Raw genomic sequence first — 14991 nt, 5'->3', positions numbered from 1 at the left:
AAAGGGATAAAGTATTAAGTTGTACATCAACAGGACAAGAGCCGATCAAGTCACTGTTTCTCATAGTGTCCATTTCACTTCACCGGTTTCCTTTTTGGGGCTCAGTTAGTTGTCACTGATCAGGGAGAACATATATGCACTCTACAGAATACTATACAGCAGTTAAAAAAAAAAGAAATCCGGTCATTTGCAACAAAATGGAGGAATCTGGAACACGTCAAGCTGAGTGAAATAAGCCAGTCCCAGAGGGACAAATATCAAAAAGATGATTTCATAAGTATATTGTTGTGACTTCAACTAGGATGCCCCCTTATTTCTTAGGAAGAACAGCCAGGTAAAAGGAAATCAGTGCTTTTTTGGCCCTGGTTTTATAGATGGTGAGCGGTTCTTTCTGCAATTTCAGTAAAGAATGTTTGCAGGAGGGCTCCCTTCCAAGTCAATAAGAGAGGCTGAAAAGAGAGCATGTTCTCCCAAATCTAAGCCAGATGTATCTTGCCAGGCTTGAGGGGGCTCTCAGCCATGAAGGTGTCCTGATTGTGTCCACCCTGTTGTGCTTCTTGCCCGTAGATAAGTAGCATCACCGGGCTTTTCTTCCTTGCATTGCAGCTGTTGATAGACAGACATTCACAGTTTCCTGATTTTGCTTGCTGAGAATATCTGTTTCCCACAGTGTGGAGAGCAGCAACATTGCAGATTTCCAGAAAGCACACAAAGAATTTGTACACCCTGTTATTTACACCCTGCTATATTTCCAAATAGGAAACAGATATTTCTTTGTCTGTCTTCCCTACGAGGAAAAAAATAAGATCAAGACAGATAAGTGCCATATTGTCAAGTTCTAAGTAACTCAACCCTACATGAAATGATAAAATTTCAGCTGTCTGTGTGCATAAAATGTACAAAGCCTAAAGTGGGAGGTGGGGGAGGGTAGTTCAGGAAAACTGGAGGACTAGGCAGAGATGAGGGACTCAGAATGAAATTATATACTGCCATGCACCCAGAGGAATCCTTGTCACTCATTCGTGACTGCAGTAGAAGTACAGAAGTTCTTACTGCAATAACAGAATAAAAATATGCCCAATATAACCCAGTGTGTGTAGCAGGCATTTGTGCCACTTCCAACGCAGTTAGAACATAAGAAACGTGGAAGTGATGAGATCTGGGAGGTTAAACAAACACATTGGTAACTGAAGGTGAAAGTTCTAGATTTGATTTCACAACTGAAATTTTGCCACTTCCAGAAAGAACCATCTTTTGGGTTGCCTTTTTTGTTAACATTTGAACGATGACCAACAACACATGGCTTTAAAATCTCATGTGCTTTGTCTTTAATGGAAATAAAGTGCTTTGAAATTTTCAGAAAATATGTGAAGGAAATGATAGGTTTGTTTTTTCTTTTATGTTCCTGTTAAACCAGCGAATTCTTTTTAGGACTCGTTCTATTACAAATCTCATGGAACACTTGAAATAGGATATCTTCAATTCATTTTTTAATGCAGTTTGCCATCAGGAAGACAGGTTCTCTTTGACTCACAGCTGACTTTTCTGACTTGTTCTGGTTCAGGTGTGTGAAGGTCAGAGGAAAGAGCTGGACTCTTCCATCATCCATGCTGCTGACCTGGACATTCCTGAGGACCTCCTACTGCTCAGCATCGTACGCAAACCACATCACGGCCTCCTCATCAGTGAGGTGTTCAGCAAGGACTTCCCTCAGAAGAAGCAGCCAGCCAACCCTCACCAGAAGCATGAACCTGTTTACAACTTTTCCATGGAACTTCTAAGGAATGGTATATCATGGTCCACCTCTGTTCATTTAGTAGTGATGATTTAATAATTTGGGATGGGCCTTTGGCATAGAGGATAAGACACTGCTTGGGACACCCACATCTCATCTTGCAGTGCCTGGGTTCAAGCCCTGTTTCCATTTCTGACTTCAGCTTCTTGCTAATTTGTACCCTGGGAGGCAGCTTAAGTAGTTGGTTCCCTGCCATCCATGTGGGGAACCTGGATTGAGTTCTTGGATCCTGGCTTCAGCCTAGCCCAGTAACACTGTTTTGGGCATTTGGAGAGTGAATCAATGAATGGGTGATATCTCTCTGTCTTGTCCCTCTGCCTTTCACAAATATGCAGAGTCTAAAAACATTGAACTCATAGAAGGCAAGAGTGGAATAGTGGATACCAGAAGTTGGTTGCTAGGAAGGTTGGGTAGATTCTATATCTATTCCCTGGTTCACTTCTTTTATTTATTTATTTATTTATTTATTTTTATTTTTTATTTTTTTTACAGGCAGAGTGGACAGTGAGAGAGACAGAGAGAAAGGTCTTCCTTCGCCGTTGGTTCACCCTCCAATGGCTGCCATGGCCGGCGCGCTGCGGCCGGCGCACCACGCTGATCCGATGGCAGGAGCCAGGTACTTCTCCTGGTCTCCCATGGGGTGCAGGGCCCAAGTTCTTGGGCCATCCTCCACTGCACTCCGTGGCCACAGCAGAGGGCTGGCCTGGAAGAGGGGCAACCGGGACAGAATCCGGTGCCCCGACCGGGACTAGAACCTGGTGTGCCGGCGCTGCAAGGCGGAGGATTAGCCTAGTGAGCCGTGGCGCCAGCCCCTGGTTTACTTCTAAAATGCCCACAGGGTTGGGGCAGGCCAAAGCTAGGAGCCCAGAACTCAGTCTGGGTATACCTCGTGGGTGACAAGAATTTGATACTTGAGCCATCACCTGCTGTCTTGTAGGATGTGCTGGAATTGTCTAGCTGTATCAAGCAGTGTCTTAACCATTGTACCATATACACACCCTTGGGAGTAGATTTTAGTGTTCTCACTCCCAAAAAATATAATCACTAAGTGAAGTAATGCTTGTTAGTTAGTTTTAACCATCTAACAAGCAAATAGAAATCAAAACATCATGGTGTATTTCATATTGTTTTTATTTGGTAATTAAAAATATTTAGTACAGAAAAGATAATAAGAAATCAAAGAGACAATGGAAAAGATAGCATTCACCTCCTTTATTAAGTTATCCCTCTGGAGTTACCTACTTACTGGCTCTGGATTTAGGAAGAGATGAAGCCCCAGCTAGAGATAGCAAATAATTGAAAAGGCACTAACACTTTTTTTTATTTATAGTACTATTAAAAGTGATGTTTGTGGTTTCTGATATTTCCAACTCAAGTTTTTAATGTCATAATAAGAAAATCCTTTTAAAACTATTGAGATTATAGGACTAAATTTTAAGAGAATCACCTGCCAGAATTTCCACAGTTGAAACAAATACAGAATCACATTTAACAGCGCATTATTCTCTGAGGGAGTAATTTGCCTTTTAGAGAAATGACACATTGGAATGATAGTCTGAATTATTTTTTAATCGCTGTTTAAAAATTATTTTATCTAATTTTTCACAAGTAAAATATTTTAGGGCGCCAATGTTGTGGCACAACAGATAAAGTCGCTACTTGAAACACATATCAGAGTGCTGGATTGAGTCCCTACTGCTCCTCTTCTGATCCGGCTCCCTGCTAACGTGCCTGGAAAAGCAGCAGAGTACTTGGGCCTGTGCCAACCATGTGGGAGGCCCTTGTGGAGTTCCTGGTGCAGCCCTGGCTCTTGTGGTCATTGGGGAGTGAACTAACAGATAAAAGATCTCTCTCTCTCTCACCCTCTCTCTGCCCCTCTCTTTTGTTATCTTTCCCTCTCTCATTCCCTCCTTCCCTGTCTCTGTCACACTGCCTTTCAAATAAATAAATTTTTTTAACTTTTATTTAATGAATATAAATTTCCAAAGTACAGCTTATGCATTACAATGGCTTCCCCCTCCATAACTTCCCGCCCACCTGCAACCCTCCCCTTTCCCGCTCCCTCCCCCCTTCCATTCACATCAAGATTCATTTTCAATTCTCTTTATATACAGAAGATCAGTTTAGCATATATTAAGTAAAGATTTCAACAGTTTGCACCCACATAGAAACACAAAGTGAAAAATACTGTTTGAGTACTAGTTATAGCATTAAATCACAATGTACAGCACATTAAGGACAGAAATCCTACATGAGGAGTAAGTGCACAAGTGACTCCTGTTGTTGACTTAACAAATTGACACTCTTGTTTATAGCATCAGTAATCACCCTAGGCTCTTGTCATGAGTTGCCAAGGCTATGGAAGCCTTTTGAGTTCACCGACTCTGATCATATTTAGACAAGGTCATAGTCAAAGTGGAAGTTCTCTCCTCCCTTCAGAGAAAGGTACCTCCTTCTTTGATGACCTGTTCTTTCCACTGAGATCTTTCACTTAGGTGTTGTTTGTGTTTTTTTTTTTTTTTTTTGCCAGAGTGTCTTGGCTTTCCATGCCTGAAGTACTCTCATGGGCTTTTCAGCCAGATCTGCATGCCTTAAGGGCTGATTCCGAGGCTAGAGTGCTGTTTAGGACATCTGCCATTCTATGAGTCTGCTGTGTATCTCACTTCCCATGTTGGATGGTTCTCTCCCTTTTTTATTCTATCAGCTAGTATTTGCAGACACTAGTCTTGTTATGTGCTCCCTTTGGCTCTTAGTCCTATCATTATGATCAATTGTGAATAGAAATTGATCACTGGGACTAGTGAGATGGCATTGGTACATGCCACCTTGATGGGATTGAATTGGAATCCCCTGGTATGAATTTTTAAGAAAAAAAAATACTTTTAAAAACTTGAGAGAAGTGTACAGTTCTTATGTGTTACCTGTTCTTCATTTCCTTCTTTCTCTTCCTTTTTTTTTTTTAAGATTTATTTTATTTGAAAGGCAGAGTTTTGGAGAGAGAGGCAGAGAGAGAGAGAGATCCTTCCATCTGCTGGTTCAATCCCCAAATGGCTGCAATAGCCAGGGCAGGGCCAGGCTGATGCCAGAAGCCAGGACTTCATCTGGGTCTCCCACTGGTGCAGGGGCCCAAGCACTTGGGCCATCATCCACTGCTTTCCCAGGCGTGTCAGTAGGGAGCTGGGAGCTGGATTGGAAGTGGACCTGATCCAGTGCCCATATGGGATACCAGCATCACAGGTGGTGGCTTTACTAGCTACACCAGAATGCGGGCCTCTCTCCTTCTTTCTTCATGTGTGTGTTTTCTCCAGCCTAGAAGGTCTATCCTCTCCTTCTGCAGGTCAGCTGGGGGACAGCACCTTCAGAACGCGGCTCTCTCTTAGCTTCCCCTCGGAGACCACCCAGCTCCTCCAAACCATGCCTTCTCTGGGCTGGCTTCATCTTGGCACTTGTTCAACATTTTTGTACTTTGTCTTTGAATTGTGTTTACCCCAATAAAATGTAAATCTCTGCCCCGAAATTTATTTTACATACTTGCATAAATGTCATCTTATTTCTGAATTAGAAAAAGCTAATTCACATATTTCTATTTTAGTGAATCCAACAAAATAATTCTGGAGCTTAAATGATAACAACCAAATCAGTATCCACATGCTGTAAATAATAGATATTTTATTATAAATATGTTTTTTCCAAATTTAAGACAAAAGGAAATAATTATAATTTTAGTCAAAAATATTTTTTAAAAACATTTGCTAGTTATTATCAAGGTAAGCACATATTACATGTTCATTGTGTAAATTTTGGACTCCAGATATTTTGAAGAAAAACTAAAAATTTTTCATATTGCTTTTTATGATTTATCTTATTTACTTATTTGAAAGAATCTCCAACATGGGTGGCAAAGGCCCAAGCACTTGGGCTATCTACTACTATTTTCTCTAGCATATTAGCAGGAAGCTGGATCAGGAGTAACTTGGACTTGAACTGGTGCTCATATGGGATGCCAGTATTGAAGGCAATAGCTTAACCTGCTATGCCACTATATTGACTCCATAAGTTAGTTTTTTAAATAAAATATTTAATTTAAATTTCTTAAAATTTAATTGTAACTTAAATTTTTAATTTTAAAATATTTAACTTTTTAATCAAGCATTTAAATTTTTTAAATTTAATTTAAATTACAATTTTAAGTTTAATTTAAAATTTGTTTAAATAAAAATTTAATTTAAAATTCAAAAATTCAAAACAATTTTTTGAAAATCAGAATAACAGAGACAGAGACAGAGAGAGATTGGCTGTTCACTGCAACAGCCAGTACTGGACCAGGGCAAAGCAAAGAGTCAGGAGCTTCTTCCAGGTCTCCCACATGGGTGACAGGAACCACAGCACTTAGGCCATCCTCTGCTGCTTTCCCAGGTGCATTAGCAGGGACCTGGATTGGAGGCAGAGCACCCAGGACTTGAACTGGTACTCATATGGGATGCTGGCATTGCAGGCAGCAGCCTTACCTGCTACACCACAAATCAGCCCTATAAATTAGCTTTTATGTTAATATTTTGATTATATTCTCAGAGATTATATGTTTACTTATATTTTAGTTTAGTTCACCTAGGGCTACACTTAATTCTTTTTTTTTAAGATTTATTCATTTATTTGAAAGAGTTACACAAAGAGAAAAGGAGAGGCAGAGAAAGAAAGAGAGGTCTTCCATCCTCTAGTTCACCCCCCAAATGGCGGCAACAGCCAGAGCTGCACCGATCCGTAGCCTGGAGCTTCTTCTGGGTCTTCCACATGGGTGAAGGAGCTCAAGGACTTGGGCCATCTTCTGCTGCTTTCCCAGACCATAGCAAAGAGCTGGATTGGAAGAGGAGCAGCCAGGACTTGAACTGGCACCCATATGGGATGCTGGCACTTCAGGCCAGGGCATCCTAACCACTAGAACAAATACCTGTTCCTGGCTACATTTTTTTTCCCACTTAGTTTTCTAATTTTATTAAGATATCTGGGTCAAGAAACAATGGTAGCTATTGTTATTTCACATCTAAATTTAAAATGTACAATTTACACTATTTTATAATCACATACATATTTCCTTAAGAATCAACAAATATTGAATATACATATACTGAATTTCCAACTGTTTGTTTTAAAAAATAGAATCATGTGCCACAAACATATTAATATACTTAGCACAATAACAGTACTCAGTACCACTAAATGATTATGTCATTAAGATTCTGAAAAAAAAATGATTTCCCATTTTACTTATGATTCTTCCAACATTTATTTTCACAAAAGTAACAAAAATACACATAAGGAGGAAAAAAGTTATCCATATGATACAAAAGTGCCAGCTTACTTATTTGATCTCATAAAATCTTTTCCACAGAAGTGTGCTTGCTCCTTGAAATTCCTTTATAGCATTTTCTTAGATCTTATAATTCCTTGAACTCTGTAGTAACACAATTTGTTTTTAGTTTGTCTATGTTTGTGTCCATATTTTAACCTTCTCTGTCAAAGTTATGTTTTGCTAGGTCATCATCAGGCATCTAAGATTGTAACCCAATGACTTTATAGTTAAGTACTGTACTCACATCATGTAAAGACCAGCACAGGCAGCAGCATTTATTTAATTGGTAGCCACTGAATATTAAGTATAGCCATATGTGCAACATATATTGATTGAAAAGCCCTAAAAGGTCTCCCAGAATTTAAATATCCCTTTCTTTTCTGATCTGCTGAGACAAAATATTTTTAAATACTTCTACCTTCCCTCAAACTAACCTTTCAGAACTTTCTACTGAGTGATTTTAGGGTCTATGTACTGCAGATAACCTCTGCCCTGGCTACATTTTTTAAAAACAATGTATTCTTGCCAGCGCCGTGGCTCACTAGGCTAATCCTCTGCCTGTGGCGCAGGCACCCCGGGTTCTAGTCCCAGTCGGGGCGCCAGATTCTGTCCCGGTTGCTCCTCTTCCAGTCCAGCTCTCTGCTGTGGCCTGGGAAGGCAGTGGAGGATGGCCCAAGTGCTTGGGCCCTGCACCCACACAGGAGACCAGGTTCCTGGCTTCGGATCAGCACAGCTCGCCAGCCGCAGCACAGCGACTGTAGCGGCCATTTGGGAGGTGAACCAACAGAAAAAGGAAGACCTTTCTCTCTCTTTCACTGTAACTCTGCCTGTCAAAAAACAAACAAACAAAACAACAATGTATTCTCAAAAACATTCCTCCCCCACCAATGAACTCATAAAGCTGCTACCATGTTATGTGATCTTTTCTCATGAATTATTATAAGCATCTTTTTACTTTTAGAATGTTATCCAAAATAATTTTGATAACTATACTGTTTCATTGTATAAATTAACTATGTTATATTTTTTACTACTATCTCCAATTTTTAAGTATATGGATAGTTTTCCATTTCTTGGTATTAAAAGTTTTATGTTGGACCTGGCATGTGGTACAGCACATTAAGCCACTGTCTGTGACATCAACATCCCCTGCTGGTGCAGGTTTGAGTCCCGGCTGCTCCACTTCTGATCTAACTAGCTGCTGATGTGCGTAGGAAAGCAGTGGAAGATGGCCCAAGTGCTTGGGCCCCTGCACACACTTGGGAGACCCAGGTGGAGTTCCAGGTTACTGGCATCCATTGTAGGGAGAGTACCAGTGGATGGAAAATCAGTCAATTCTCTCTCTCTCTCTCCCCCTCTCTCGCTCTCTCTTTCTAACTCTACCTTTCAGATAAATAAATTTTTAAACAAATGAAGTTTAAAAAAAAACTTATATGTCAAGAAACATACTTTACCTAAATGTTGGTGCACATTTCAGTATTTCTGTAACTTTGCAGTAAGTTTTGACAATGGTAAATATAAGGCTTCCAATTTTGTTCTTCTTTTTGGCCTTATTGGGTGTTTTGCATTTCCATATAAATGTCAAGCAGTTTATCAAAGTAGATTTTTTATATTTAAGCTTTAATCCATTTTAATTTATTTTGGTGAATGGCTTGAGGTAGGGATCTAACTATATGACTTTCCCCAAGTAATTAATTTTTAACACTGATACCTTTGTTCTTACAGAGTTGATGAAATAATATATCCTTTTCTCACTAATTTTAAATAAGATTCTTATCAAATACTAAGTTATTTAATTGAAGATTCTTTAATGGGCCAAGAAGGTACTCTTTGACTTCATGAAACTAATTTCATTTCATCATTTAGCATTGATTCATAAACTCTTTCCAATACCAACACCTTGGAAATTGAAGTGGGGTATCTGTGACATGCATTGGGATGGTTCAATAAAAGGAAAATTTACTTTCTCTCTGTTTTCCCTTCTTCCAGGAATGAGGTTGGCATATGTGCACGATGACTCAGAGAGCCTTGCTGATGACTTTACCATCCAGGTGTCAGATGGGAAACATAAGATACTCAAAACCATTTCAGTAGAGGTCACCCCAGTGAATGATGAGAAACCAACACTGAGCAAGTAAGCTAGCTGAAAGGAGTCCCTTTCAGATTTCCCTAATTTCAAAAAGTCTGAAATAGCCGTTGGGTAGTGTGTGTCTCCCCAGTGATGCAAATAGCTCCTATCTCAACCAGCCCCAATCACTCAGGCACCTGAAGCCTTTAGTGCTGGTGTGAGTTAATAGTGCTTCTCCTGAACCTTACTGCTTTAATGAGTTGATTTTCTTCTAAAAGTTCTAGTGGTGTAAAACTAAGAATGACTGAACACGTAGTATGGAAAGAGCATTCTATTAAATATTTAAACGCATGCATACCTACATGAACATGCCTGTATACATACTGAAGTGCAGTTAGTGTAGAGTCCACTGAAATGTCATATGAACTGCCAGCAATCCTCCTCATGAGTGTGACTGAACTTTTAAGGAGGGAATATGTCAGTTCCTCCTCTCTCATCATCTTGGAACTGCTTTGTCCGCTGGTCCTCTGCCATGTCCCATACAGATTAACATCTCCTGCCACCTCATGGCAAAATGATCAGTTTGGCAAATTCTAAGTTGATAGAATTCATTGCAGGCTTTCTCAGAATCTCCAGCTCTTCTTGAGTGTTGAGTGTAGAAAGTAACTGGTTGTAGGTTCTTCTTGGAGGGCTTTACCCCTTTACTCCAAGGTGCAGCTGAGAAAGGCAGCGGGTAGACGGTCTGTGAATAACTTCCTGAAAGTATATAAACCCCCACAGCCTCCTTCACTCTACAGAAAAGGGAGGGCTTCAAACAAATGCTTCCTCACCCAACCAACTCTCCCGATATTCCCTATAGGCCTCTGGGAGGGTCCTTGAGAACCACTGTGGGGAATACTGATGATAGTTTCTCAGAGGGTTTTATCTCAGATCATTTTTCGTAGGGTTGTATCAGCTGGACTTAGGGTATTTTTCACCAGAAATTTCTGTTCTCTTATTTACTGACTAAAATGTCACATTGGGAACCTTGATTCATAATGAGATTCTGTGAAGTATTTGTGGTATTACAAAAGCTTTGTTCGATCATTGAACTTTTTCTAACAGAGAGGGAGAGCATTGAAAACTGACATCTATTAAGTACCTGATATAGAACAGCTTATTAGATTTTTTACATGTCTTTTTCCATTTATTCCTCCCCAGAATTGTGGGGCATGTGTCCTATTGTCCTAACTCAGAGACACTGAAACCAGAGAGGTTAAATAGTTTACACCAGGTATTCTCTCAACCTTGACTGACTGCAAAGGCCAAGTTCTTGCTGCTAATCCTCCTGAAACATCGGCATCTACGGAATCACCAAATCTCCTTCAACCCTGCTTCATCTCCCCACCCCTTTTTCCTTCCCATTCCTTTTTTCTTTGTCCCCCTGGGAGAGAAACTGATGTTGCCTCTTTATCTTCCATGTGAACGCTTGGGTATTTCACCTTTGCTTTCCTCTTGGGACTCCATTATTTCTTCTTCAAGTTTCTCTTATTTCTCATGGTCTTCTGCTAATGAAACATAAGCATATCATTCATGGTTAAGGGGGCAAATACTGGAGCCAGATTGACATTTCAGCCACTTCTCAGCAGTGTGATCTTGAATATATTGCATAACCTCTCTCTTTCTCTCTTTTAGCATCTCTGTAAATGATACTAATAGGATCCTATTCATGGGGTTTCTTGCTAGGATTATGTAAATAGTGAAAGTACTTGAAAGACTAGCCATACATAGCAACTGCTCATGAGCAACCCATGTCATTGTTGCAAGCAGATATCCTTATTCTAAAAAAGCAAAGACAACCCAGTCTCCATTCATTTCAATGCCAAACTGTTTGGAAGAGTAGCTTGTATACCTGCCTTCTGTTTCTGTCCACTGTCTCCAACCTCCACCTCATTACTGAAGCTGCTCACTTAAAAGTTACCCTTGGCTTTCCCACCAAGTCTGTGGCTCTTGGCAGCTTACTGGACCCTGTGGAAGCATCTGACACTGTTTCCTTGAGATCCTTTTGGATGCTGTTGGTTCCATGGGGATGTACCACACACATGGTCAGTGTCATCAGTGTCCTGTCTCAGGTGCCCACAGTGCTTTGCTCCACTTTTCTGCCCACGGGCTTCCTCTGAAGGTCAGTGACTCCTTCAGCCCATGACCAGCCACAATAGAGAACATTGTAGAAACAGCCCTTAACCTTGGTAGATAGTGGATAAGAAAAAGATCCCAGCTTCCCGTTCTTCAGAAGCACCATGTGCATCACGTTCTACAGGGTTTCTTAGAAGAGCCCCAGCAGGGTTGAACCCCAGCTGTCCAGAGCCTTTTTCTTCTTTCCCCTTCTCACCCACTCCCTCTCCCCTTTTTCCTGGGATCACTTCCCCAATAAATGACCTGAGCCACAGTCCTTTTCTTGGAGTCCCTTTTAGGGTAACCCCAGTGATGAGATGCTTTCTCTTCTCTTGGCTCTTTGATACTTAACTCCTTCACTTTCTTCTTTCCAAATACGCCATCTTCCTCATATCAGCTTACTGTCTTGATTCGTCTGTCTTTGGGAATGGCACCACTAATCTGCATTCACTCCCAACCAACTAACTGACCTTCTAGAATAATGGGCTTAATGTCTCCAATCAAGAGAGGGGCAAATGTCACCTCCTGTTGCTAGTGAATATTTGCTTTGTCCTGGGCAGTCAGGAAACACACCCTGAAGGATTCGGCTTCATACCAGGGGACAGGGAGGCCGTGGGCGCCAGTGGGTGCATTCAAGTGTTCTTCACCTGAATGCCAAGGAATTCGGGTACCCTGATTTTTCTCTGAAACTAAGCTGTCAGATTGGACAGGGTTAGGCCATGTGTGCTGGCCACAACAAGAGCCAGAAACATTGCTGGAAAGAGGTCCCTTCCTCACTTCAATGAGAGCAGAGAAAATGGCCATCATGGTGTGAAAGCAACACCAATGCTGGGACCACGGACACCACAGAGGCAGTGTCCATGGCAGAAGCAGCAGCTGCCCCAGCCACCAGGCGCTCACGTGGCAGCTGTAGCACTGGGCAAAGGTGAATCTCCGGAAAGAGAACACAAGTAGCACAGATGTTTGGCCCGTAGTTAAGATGCCCACATCCAGTATCAGAGTGCCTGGGTTCTAGTCCCAGCTCTGGCTCCTGATTCCAACCTCCTGTGAAGGCAGACTCTGGCAGGCTGCAGTGATGACTCAGTTACATCCCTGCCACTCCCATGGGAGATCCAGACTGAGTTCTGGGATCCTAGTTTCGGCCCAACCCAGTCCTGGTCTTTGTGAGTATCTGGGAGATAAACTTAATGATGGGCCCTGGTTCTGTGTGTGTGTGTGTGTCTGTGTTTCTGTGTGTCTGTGTCTCTTCCTCCCTCCCTCTCATACCCCTCTGCCTCTCTAATAATAATAATAATAATAATATTAATATTAATAGAAAACACGAGCTACCCAGAACATTACCAAGGACAAGAGTGATTTAGATGGCCAACAAGGACATAAATGCCACCAAACTGAGAGTAGCAATCATAAAAGTTACTGGAGCACCTATGACTAACTCATTTAGTCTCTGTAATTCCATTTATAATGTTAGAATGGCAGTACCTGGCCAACCTACTTCATCAGGTTTTATCAAATGAAATATAGGAAACAAAATCTTAACAAATTGCCACTTAGAAGACTGAAAGCCTCTCTAGGTACAAGTAATTAGAATTCTCGAGTCACCGCTCACTGTGTTCCTTGTTGCTGACCTGTCTTTTGAGACTTTGGGGTGAGAAATGAAATGAGAACCCATGTCCTGTGTCTGAGTAACAGTTTACAGTTCTTTGGGTTATTGAATATCGTTCCCTAATTGCTGAAGGGTGGGAACTGCTGGAGTCAATATGGTGTCCCCTGCTGCAGTAATACCTTCTGTTTTCATTCGCTTTTCCTACAGGAAGGCTGAAATTGCTGTGAGTATGGGGGAAACCCGTATCATCTCTAGCGCTGTTCTTTCGGCTGTAGATGAAGACTCACCCAGGGAGAAGATTTACTACCTATTTGAAAGACTTCCCCAAAATGGGCAACTTCAGCTTAAGGTTAGTGGCCTCCTTATTTTCAGAATGAATGTAGCAGGTAAAAATTTTCTCCATGCACACATTTGGGTAATTGAATTTCTTCTTTTTTAATAACCATATTTTTATTCGGAAGTGAAATTTTTCTAGTCTAGTGTGAACTCACATTCTTCTAAGTTTTCTTACTGAATTCAGAGTAAACTCGGTATCAGCATTCTTCATTGCTAGTCCTCTGCCCCCAAGATTGTCCCTAAATGCTAAGGGAGAGAGGTGAAGTTAGTTGCATGAATTCTAAGGAGAATTCAGCATCTTTTGAGATATCTTTGTTCCCACCAGATTTTTTACTTATGATCTATGTAATTTTCTTCTTCTTTTTTTTAGATTTATTGCTTTATTTGAATTCTTTTTTTTTTTTTTTTTTTTTTGACAGGCAGAGTGGACAGTGAGAGGGAGAGACAGAGAGAAAGGTCTTCCTTTGCCGTTGGTTCACCCTCCAATGGCCGCTGCGGCCGGCGCACTGCGGCCTGCGCACCGCGCTGATCCGATGGCAGGAGCCAGGTACTTATCCTGGTCTCCCATGGGGTGCAGGGCCCAAGGACTTGGGCCATCCTCCACTGCCCTCCCTGGCCACAGCAGAGAGCTGGCCTGGAAGAGGGGCAACCAGGACAGAATCCGGCGCCCCGACCGGGACTAGAACCCGGTGTGCCGGCGCCGCAAGGTGGAGGATTAGCCTAGTGAGCCGCGGCGCCAGCCCGATTTATTGCTTTATTTGAAAGAATTACAGGGTGGGGGTGGCAGGGAAGAGAGATCTCTTCCATCTGCTCGTTCACTCCCCCGATGCCTCTCATGGCCAGTGCTGGGCAGGCTGAAACAGGAGCCAGAAGCTTCTTCTGGGTTTCCCACATGGGTGCAGTGGTCCAAGCACTTAGGCCATCCTCTTCTATTTTCCCCAGGCCATAAGCAGGGAGCTAGATTGTAAGTGGAGCAGCTGAGACTCCAACGAGTCCCATATGGAATGCCAGTGCTGCAGGCAGTGGCTTTACCCACTGTACCACAATGCCAGCCCATAATTTTCTTCTTTACCATCCATCATCTCAAGCATAAAACTCCTTCAGATCCACCAACAATCAATCAGTCTGTGTGTGTGTGTGTGTGTCTGTGTGTTTCTACCTCCCTCTTTCAGATAAATTCTAGACTATTCTTAGGTATATAAAAACTTATAATGTTTTTTCATAGCCAAGAGGGTCAGGAGAATTGGAAGGAGCTGCCTCCCTCACCTTCTGCCCTCATCCTCTCACTAACAACAATCTCTGCCTCTTGACACTGGGCTGCAGGGACCTGAGACCAGTGGCCCAGTGGTCCGGGAAATGGTCCTCTCTCTACTTTAGATGCCAATCATTACTGAGATTTTCACTTCCTGCCTTTTGTGCTCAGCAATGGGCAGCTTTCTTGTTCCTCTCCCAATTCTCATCCTCCCCCCGCCCCGCCACGGGGAGCAGGACAGTCTTTATCTCTTCCCTAGGGAGACAGTTCTCTTAGCAAGCAATAGACAGAACTGTTCTGCATTCTGTTTGAGATGAACTTAAAAACTCAAAGGTTGGTGCCTTTATTCTGCCATGCAACACTGGAGTCCTCATGTTCTGGTCTAAATGGGCAAAATCTTGAATCAAAAATTAACAGTAGGGAGGGGGGA

The 14991-nt window shown here is 41.9% G+C and overlaps 1 protein-coding gene across 7 annotated transcripts in view; it reads left to right on the top strand.

Moving 5' to 3' along the window:
* Nucleotides 1–14991, top strand: part of FREM1 (FRAS1 related extracellular matrix 1) — a 179531-nt gene that overhangs the window by 106933 nt on the left and 57607 nt on the right. For all 7 annotated transcript variants that reach the window (XR_011380085.1, XM_070052347.1, XM_002708087.5 and 4 more), the window contains 3 exons: nt 1565–1787; nt 9135–9279; nt 13181–13322. Coding sequence is in view for 6 of the 7 variants with exons in the window: in XM_070052347.1 (XP_069908448.1) it covers nt 1565–1787; nt 9135–9279; nt 13181–13322 (510 nt within the window). In the remaining variant the exon portion in view is untranslated. The remainder of the gene's footprint in view (nt 1–1564; nt 1788–9134; nt 9280–13180; nt 13323–14991) is intronic.

The sequence above is a fragment of the Oryctolagus cuniculus genome, chromosome 1 (genome assembly GCF_964237555.1).
Source record: "Oryctolagus cuniculus chromosome 1, mOryCun1.1, whole genome shotgun sequence".
NCBI classification, from domain to species: Eukaryota; Metazoa; Chordata; class Mammalia; order Lagomorpha; family Leporidae; genus Oryctolagus; species Oryctolagus cuniculus.
Note: the sequence above shows the minus strand (reverse complement) of the source record. Positions and strands in the feature narration are given on the sequence as shown.